Consider the following 9626-nt stretch of genomic DNA (forward strand, 5'->3'; position numbering starts at 1 on the left):
CTGGGATGGGAAGGAACTGCTTCAAATTCGAGAATAATAAAGAGTGCTTTAACTAGAAACGATAATTTGAAAATCGCACAAAGTAAATTGAATTCAAATACATATTAGGATGTATTCTTTATAATTAAAAAATATATAGTATATAATTAACAATTGTTATTGTTTATTAGGTAAATATTATCTTGTTGATGAGGGATGCATGAATAGAAGTCGTCTTATTACACCTTATAGGGGAGTGCGTTATCATTTAAAAGAGTACTATGTTCGTCCCCCTAAAAATGCTAAAGAATTGTTTAATTTGCGACATGCGTCATTGTGCAATGCTATTGAAAGAGCATTTTGTGTACTTAAAAAGAGATTTCCTAGTTATTGTGTTGACACACAAAATGAAATTGTTTTAACATGTTGCATACTTCATAATTATTTAATGGGTGTCGATCCTAGTAAAAGTCTTATTGCTGAAGTTGATGAAAAGGTTTTACATTCTCATCGTGAACATGTGAACCTTACTCCAAGAGAAGATGATGAGGATGCTAGGTAAGAAGATATTATAAGAGATTCTATAGCATTAGCTATGTGACAAAACTATGTCCAAATGTAACAGCTTTTGTGTTTATTGTTGTCATGTCATTTAAGACTATGCTATGTTTCAATTACTTAGACCTAAATGTTATGCAAATTTCTCTTTTCATTTTGATATTGCTCTCTATCTTTTGATGATTAATATTAATATTTACACAATATTTTATATCTGTTTTTTGTCCTATTAATTATAGCATGGGTAAGATATCAAAGAAGAATGGTAGAGATCCAAGCAAAGAAGTACAATGGTGTAGTGTTATAGATGATGCTTTAGTCGATGTTTTTTTACATCAGGTAATCATAAGTGGTAGAGTTAATGAAACTTTTACCTCTAAGACATATGATGACATAGTAAAAGAGTTGGTTGAAAATTTTCACATGGAAATTAACAAGGATAAGGTAAAAAATAGACAAAAGACACTAAAAAATAATTTTCATGAATGCTATGACATATTTAAAGATGGATTGAATAGTTTTGAATGGAATATTCTTTAAATATGTGAACAGCTGAACCAAAAGTTTGGGAGTCACTCATAGTGGTAAATTACCATTTTTTGTAAGTTTAATTTTGTATTACATAATTATATTTGTTGTTTAACCATTTGTCTTGGTTTGTAACAGTCTAAACCTGCAGCCAAGAAGTGGATGACAACACCTATACCCAACTACTCTAAGATGGCACAACTTTGGGCTAAAGATAGAGCAAAAAGTGATCATGTCGAAACCGCAAAGGAGAAACGTGATAGGTATGCTACATCGACCACTATTAATGAGATTGATAATTTGATATCTCAAAATGAAGTTTCTTTGGAGAACTTTGAAGCGGAAGATGATCAGAGGTCATCATAAATTAATGTTGCACGTTCTCGAGTGTCATTACAAGATGCAATGTCTTCTAAAAGTAAGAAAAGATGACTGGCAGAAGATGAACTCAATAATGTAATTTTCCAATCATTTGATAATGTATCGATGACAATTGATAGGGGGATTGAGATTATGGCAAAGTGTTTTTCAAAGTCATATAGAGCAGAAGTTCATGCAATTTTGGGCATATTGGACTTAGATACAATATCAAAGACTGAGGCCAACATATTTTTTATGGAAAATCCAATATATAAGAAGATGTTCTTTGGTTGCCCAGATCATGAGCCCAAATGTATCTTATTGACACTAATTTCTAGACCTAAAAATTTAAAAAGTGTGGGATTTTTTGGCCAACCTTAGTTTTGGAATGGATTATGTTATTTTGTTTTGTTTTGGCAAGATTCTTTACCGGAGGTTTAAGAAAAAAGATATTTGTTTACATTTTATGACAATATTTATTTTGTTGAGAATAAATATGTGATGCGTGAATTGCTTTACAACATAGAAATATACATAACTTGTTTTTTAGCTACAATAAAATTTTCTTTTTCCTTAAACTATAATTATTTTAGTTTTATATTAGAAAATTGATATGTTAATAGTTCTATCACCTCTGGTCTTAGAGGGTTGTTGCTCAGTATAAGAAACTGGGAGACGGAAATGTATCAAATTATCAAATCCATTGTAAAACACACCAGCCAAAAAAGATCCAATCTAAAACTAGCAGCCCCTAAAAAAATTTGCAATTTTTTTTTTTTGAAAACAAATGATAGAAATCTTTATTGATAAGAGTATTTCAACTACAACACAATATACATGAACGAGGTACCAAAATAGTGTGGCCTCTAGAAACCATTTACCCCCCAAAAAACAAAAGAAAACACAAAGACTCAGAAGCCCTTGCACTCCAAAGAAAAGAAATCAAAGATACACACTCAGACAAAGACCCACTACCCCATTATCCAAACTACAAAATAAAGAGGCCTACTACTTCGTTATACAAACCTATAACAAAACAAACCACAGTAATCTTCATCCAAACTTATACATTGGCTTGAGAAAACGCAACCCTTTGATATGTTTCCAGTAACAGCAATGTCCCTTCTATTATTGTCTTTGGCTGTGATTGGACTTTCTCAAAATAGACTTTGTTTCTTGCATTCCAAAGAGCCCATGACAGAGCAGCCCACTGTTCTAGTTCCCTCTTTGTTAGCTTGTCACCCAAATATCAAAAAAGATGAAAAAAAATCCCACACTTCATTACTGCACTTTTGTACTCTGCCTTTCATCATTGCCCACACATTTGAGCAAAGAGGCATTTCCACAACAGATGAGCACAAGTTTCCTTCATCTGTCTACACAATTCACATGTTGGATCAATTTGTATCATTCTCTGAAAAAGATTATCTCTTGTAGGCAGAATATTGGAGCAAGCCCGTCACAAAAAAGTTTTAACTTTAGGAGGTACTTTCAAAGCCCATATCTTATTCCACCATTTTCTATCTTCTTATGCCTTTGAATGTTCAACTTCTACCTGCTGGTTTAAATGAAAGGCTACCTGATATGTTGACTTAACAGTGAACTCATGCCTCTTATTTTCCTTCCAAATCAGACAATCCCTTGAACGGCTTCGATTAAGTGGTATGGCTAAGATTTCCTTCCTAGTTATAAATGCAAAAGTTTGACAGACCTTTAATCTATTCCATTGCCACGTGTTTGTATCAATGAACTCAGACACCTTAGCAGATATCATTTCTTCTCCCATGAACACTGGTTTATGGGATAACCAGCATGAAAACGACACCTCCATCTTTGCACCATCTCCTACTCTCCATCGTGTGCCTTCAAGAATGACATCCCTAGTAGTCAACAAACTCTGCCAAATATATGATGGTTGGTATCCTAATTCAGCCTCCATAAAAGAGCAGGTAGGAAAATACCTTGCCCTATAAACCCAATAAAACAAATAATGTGTGTGGTTTATCAATCTCCAAGCCTGTTTAGCTAGCATTGCTAAATTAAAGGCATGTATATCTCGAAAACCCATACTTCCATTTTTCTTTAGTATACACAATTTCTTCCAATTTATCCAGTGGATCTTTGTGTCATCCTTAGTCTGCCCCCACCAATATTTGGCGAAGATAGAGTTGATAGAGTTCTCTACTGCCTTTGGAATTTTAAATAGGCCCATAGAGTATAGTGGAATAGCTTGTGCAATTGTCTTGATCAACACCTCCCTTCCCGCTTTAGAAATAAGCTTTTCCTTCCATCCCATAACTCTCTTATTGATTCAATGATGCATCACTTTAAAAGTATCCACTTTTAATTTACCACATACCATTGGTAGTCCAAGAAATTTTTCACAGTTATTCATAATCCTTGCTCCCAATAATTACTGTATCTCCCTCTTAACTTCTTCATTTGCATTTTTGCTAAAGAACAAAGAAGTTTTTTGTTGATTAATGGCTTGACTAGATGCCTCTTCGTATTGACCCAGGATGTCTAGAAGGTGTTGACATTCTCCAATTGATGCTTCATATAACAACAAGCTATCATCAACAAATAGTAAATAAGAAATATGAACTCCTCCCCTACATGATAAAACTCCATGTGTATTTCTATTTTCTGAAGCTTTCCTTATTAGTCCAGATAACCCCTCAGCACAAAGAAGGAATAGATATGGTGACAAAGGGTTACCTTGCTTTATCCCTCGAGTTGGTTGTACAAAACCCTTAGGCTCCCCATTTACCAATATAGAATAAGATGTTGTACAAACTGTTTGCATTGCCAATCGAACCCACCTTTCATCCAACCCTATTTTAATCATCATTTGCCTAAGAAATTCCCATTCCACCTTATCATAAGCCTTGCTAATGCCAAATTAGGGGGAAGTTGGTTGGGACATAAACCATAAAATCCAAGGGTACTGAGTATTAGGGGGTCCACGGGAAATCTAACCCCTCCCTCCAAAATGGCCATTAAGGGAAAAAAAACACTACATGAGGGCATCACTAAAGAGCGATATCACTCTCATGGCATCTACGTCCACAGGAATATCATACACTGCCCTAAAATTAGCCAAAGATGCTTCGGTGTTAAGAAGATGTGAGTAACCCATTCCTAAATCTAGAGTAAGGAAAAGAAATTGAAGAAAAAGAAGGAAGGAATGAGGAAACTTATTGTGGGCTCTAGGAATTGGTGATCTTGGTTGGAGAATTGGTGCAGGGGAGGAGTATGCTTGGCAGAGAGAAAGTTGAAGGAGTAAGGGCGTGAAAAAATAGTATGAAGAGTCAAAAGGAACTATTTATAGGGGGAGAGCATTTAATGAAAATAAGTGGGAAAATATTTTTAAATTCTTTTTTGTAACTCCCACACGTATGGCCTCGGTTCACGAATTGTCAGGTCATGATTGAGGTTAGACTTGACAGCCTGATATAATGCTCCTTTTAAGAAGGCATTAATAACCGTCATATCCTTCATTTAATGACTGACGATTAAGCTTCCCGAGAAGTTTCTAGCTTGTCAGATTGTTCTTAATTCATTCTCAGTAGCCGAATCAAGGGGGGGCTATTGTACAGGACATGTTCTCGGGCCCATTGGACCTTAGGCCTTGGCCCGAACAATCTCTAGGAACATCACCGAGCCCAAATCTAATGGTAAGCCCATTTTGTTTTGGATGCATGATAGACAAGCCCATACCGATCAAGTATGACTTGGTCGGGAATACATTTACTTGGAACAGCCCATGATCTTGGCAGCTCAGTATTTCCTTGGAGAGTATTGCTGCCAAGCAATCTTTTGGAGGTTGGAACCAATTCCAATGCCATTATCACTGTTTCCAATGAAGCATATTCCTTGGCAGGAATGATTAAATTGAACCCCACCCACACGAGTGAGGTCAGAACGCAATCATGAACACTCCACCAACCTCAAGCTATAAATAGTAGGAGTGGGTAGAAAGAAAAGATTGTTGATGTTGGGTAGAAAATAGAGAGTAAAAGAGAGAGGAAAAGAGTATTATCAGAAGAGAAAAGCTTGAAGAGGGGAAGGGAGAAATTATTGAAGGTTGAGGGTGCAACTAAGATACTTGGTAAGGCGCTACCATTAGTAAGAAACACTTAATCCACTATATAAATAAATTGTGACCCCAATGCTAAGCCTTGTCCATTAAAGAGATTTTGGGTACACACAACTTTAGTTTTAAATGATTATTTGTGATGCAATTACTCGCTAGTTCTAAATTTTATATTAAAAATATTTATTTATTTGTTTGTTTTTTCATAATTTTTTTTTCCATTTTGATAAAAAGGTTGACACGACTGACTTGTTTAATAAATGAGTCGTGTTTGGGTTAAGAAATCTTGACCCATTTAATAAATATGTCAAGTTAGTGTTGACCTATATCGTCGAATACTCATGAGCTGACATGACACGAACATAAATTGCCACCCCTAATGTGGGTGAAGGGATTTATTTGGTTCGTCGAAAATATTTGTTTATTATGCGTTGAATGTGTGTGTGTGTATGTATAGATTTTGCTTCATGTTTATAAACTATTTTTATTTGTTGATTTGCTTAAAATCGGTTAGGGAAGAGTATAACAATAAAAGATATCTATAATAAAAAGTTTTAAAAAATTATATATAAAATATAAATAAATAAAACGCTAAAAGGCAAAAATATTCTCAAACAAACATTTAAATTTGTCCCAAAGAAAGCGCCATACAAAAATTTCCGTAGCCCGCCACAGAGCACAGCACAGGCAAAAATAAAAAAGAAAGAACCGCGATCCGTGTCACACATTAATCTAAAACCCCTCAACCGTCGATCCTCATCTTATCGACGCTCCAGAACCATCCAAACCCAAAAACGCGGATCCATCTTCCCATCCGTCGATTACCTTAAAAATCCAACGGCCCCTACCATCCCAAACCAAATTCAAAAAAACCCCTCTCGTCCCGCTCAAACCCCCAAAACCCTCTTCCTATAAATACCCAACTCCACCATTCACTACCACATCAAAAACCCTAACCCTAAATCCCCAAATCTCAACACAGCAAATCCAATCTCACAGATTTTCAAGGGCAACAAAAATGTCAGGCCGTGGAAAGGGAGGCAAGGGATTGGGCAAGGGAGGAGCCAAGAGGCACAGGAAGGTTCTGAGAGATAACATTCAGGGAATCACAAAGCCAGCCATTCGGAGATTGGCCAGGAGAGGAGGAGTCAAGAGGATCAGCGGCCTCATCTACGAGGAAACCAGAGGAGTCCTCAAGATCTTCTTGGAGAACGTGATCCGTGACGCCGTGACTTACACTGAGCACGCTAGGAGGAAAACTGTGACCGCCATGGATGTGGTTTACGCGCTCAAGAGGCAGGGAAGGACCTTGTATGGTTTTGGGGGTTGATGATTTGAAAATTGTACCTGTTTTTCTTGGTATATGTTGTTAAGCGATCATTTTTAGTTTGATGAATGAAATGGATTTTTCTTTCCTTGTTTTGTGAGATGGATTCAAATGTGAAATGCATTTCTTATGCTCATTCTGATCTGAATCAATGTTTGTGTTTGTGTTTTTTTTTTTTTTTTTTTTTTTTAGGGTTTGTTTGAAATTTGTTTATTTTATTGAAATTAAAAATATTTTGTTAAAAAGATTTTAAATAAAGGTAAAAGTGAGTTAAAATAGTATTGTAAGATTTATAAATAGTATTAAAAAGTATAATAGAATTTATAAATAGTAATAAATAAATTAAATAGTAAAATAAGTTAATTTTTTAATTTAAAGCCAAATATATATTTTTAAGAATGTTTGGTAAAGTAGTTAGAGAAATGTTATTTATAATTTTTTAAAATATGTATAGATAAAAAATATATGTGAAAATGTGAGTTTGAAATTGATGACTAAATATGCCTTTAATTGATTGAAATATGGTGATTTTGAAAAAGATCTTTGCTTTTGAAGTTTGATTTTGTAGCAAAATATGAAGATCTTTGGGTAAAAGAGTGACTGTGAGCTTATTTGTTCATTTTGGATGTAATTTTTCTGCTAAAAGTTTATTGTTATTATCTCCTTGATGAAATTTGATTAAAGTAAATTTACATTTTGAATTCTTTTTGATTTATTTATTTATAAGAACTCTTTGTTTATTTGGATGAAAGTTAATTAAGTATAGAATGTATATATTAAGATACATGGATTAATATGGGGACATGAGTATTTGTACATTTTAGTGTATATATTTTGAATTTTTTTTTTTGGGTGAAAATATTATTTTGATCTTTATATTTTAGAATTACAGTCAATTTAGTCAATATATTTTATTAGTAGTTAATTTGGTTTCTGTTATTTTTAACTTATAATTAATTTTGTTTTTATTATTAACTCATTAACAGAAAATGTTTACGTGACAAATATTTTGCATTGTTGGCATCTTTAATATGTAAATATTAAATAAAATGTTGATGTGGCAAAATTTTAGTAGCTACATCAATACATAGATGGCAAGAAACTCCACATCAGATTTTTTTTTTTTTTTTTTTTATAAATAATTTTCTTTTCTTTACCAATTTTGTTCCTATCTTTATTTTTTTCTTTTTAATTTTATTCCATTTTTTTAGCGAAACACCCATTCGCACTACCAATCTTTGACAACCAAGTCCTCTGTAGCACCTAAAAATCTCCTCCATCATAGATCTAGGAAACCCATGTGAGAGACAAAGCAGGAGCCTTGTGTTTGGAGAGAATCAGAATAAGTGACAAATGGTTAGATTTAAGTTTGATTGTGTGAATTGAGGGTTTATTTGAGGAAAGGGGACGAGATAGAAGCCATTGACGTTAGCGGTTGTGGCAGTGCAGATCTAGCAATGGTGGCTGGTCAAGAGAGACAAAGAGGGCTTTTAGAGAGAGAGAGAGAGCGAGAGAGAGATTAAAAAATGAAAAAGGAGCTTCGGCGGTGGTGAGATCCATGTAGATTAGCAGACAGAGAGAGGCGGATGCTTGTGCTGTGGTGGTGGCGGTAGTGGCGGCAATGAGTGTTGTCGGGAGGCCGATGCTTCTCTTTCTCGTATTCTCTGTTGCCGTCACCGCGTGACATGCAAAATGGGCACAAGGATAATGGATTTGATTGAAATGTGTTTCAGTTTTGGGTTCTCTTGTTGTGTATTCTTTTTTAGATGTTGTAATTTTGGGGTACATGGATCATCTGACCATCTTCTTGATCTGTAAGCATATTTTGATTATTGGGATTACTAGGAAGTGAAGATTGGGTTTCAAAATGTTGCTTCAACTTTGGGAAAGGTGGTTCAATTCTAGTGCAGTAATCTAAATGGTAAATGGAGGCATTCTCCCATTCCTCTTTACAACTGGTAAGAGGTGTGTCATGCTGTCATCAGAGGAAATGTTCTTTTATACTAATTCATTTCCAAAAGAGAGATTTCACCCAGGTGTTGCAACTGGACATAGCCTCTTGTGGTGACCCGTTTCCAAAACAATGAATGAATAGTTTCTAAACGATGAATGGTTAAAGAAATTGTAATAAAATTAAAAGAAAAAAAAAAAAGATGGGAACAAAATTGGTAAAGAAAAGAAAATTATTTTTTAAAAAGCTGACGTGGATTTTTCTTGCCATCTAAGCACTTATGTAGCCACTAAAATTTTGCCACGTCAACATTTTATTTAATATTTAAATATTAGACATGCTAACAATGCAAATTGTTTGTCACATAGACATTTTTTGTTAGTGAGTTAATGGTAGGGACCGAATTGACTGCAAGTTAAAAATAATAGGGATCAAATTGACTGCTACTAAAATGTAGGGACTAAATTGACTGTAACTCCAAAATGTAGGGATCAAAATAGTGTTTTTTTTTTTTTTTGAGAACATTTTGAAAGATTATTATACAAAGATACATAGATTAAAAAACCAAAATAAGAAATCTCAAATGCTCAAAGTATAAAAAAATTGAAGGGTAATATGGGGTTTTGCTAGACAATTTGAACTGGTCATGATTGGCTTGAAATCAAGTGGAGTAAAATTGTCTTGTATGAAATTCGAGTGTTTAAATTCAGTTATATATTACTCCTTGGTTGAGCTTAAACTTAGGGCTAATAACTTGAGTATATACTTTAAAAAAAAAAAAAAAAAATTGAGTATATAAGTTGACTAATTGTGTGGTTAATCCACTA

General features: G+C 34.2%; 1 protein-coding gene across 1 annotated transcript; it reads left to right on the forward strand.

Moving 5' to 3' along the window:
* The first annotated feature begins 6444 nt into the window (after positions 1-6444).
* LOC111996464 (histone H4) lies at positions 6445-6943 on the forward strand. The gene has a single exon (XM_024028449.2). It carries the CDS (start codon positions 6540-6542, stop codon positions 6849-6851), a length of 312 nt encoding a protein of 103 aa, XP_023884217.1. The 5' UTR covers positions 6445-6539; the 3' UTR covers positions 6852-6943.
* The last annotated feature ends 2683 nt before the right edge of the window (positions 6944-9626 follow it).

This window comes from Quercus suber, unplaced genomic scaffold, assembly GCF_002906115.3.
Source record: "Quercus suber isolate HL8 unplaced genomic scaffold, Cork oak 2.0 scaffold_52, whole genome shotgun sequence".
Lineage (NCBI taxonomy): Eukaryota > Viridiplantae > Streptophyta > Magnoliopsida > Fagales > Fagaceae > Quercus > Quercus suber.

Coding starts and splice junctions, on each gene's coding strand:
- LOC111996464 (XM_024028449.2), top strand. CDS start 6,540: ATGTCAGGCCGTGGAAAGGGAGGCAAGGGATTGGGCAAGGGAGGAGCC.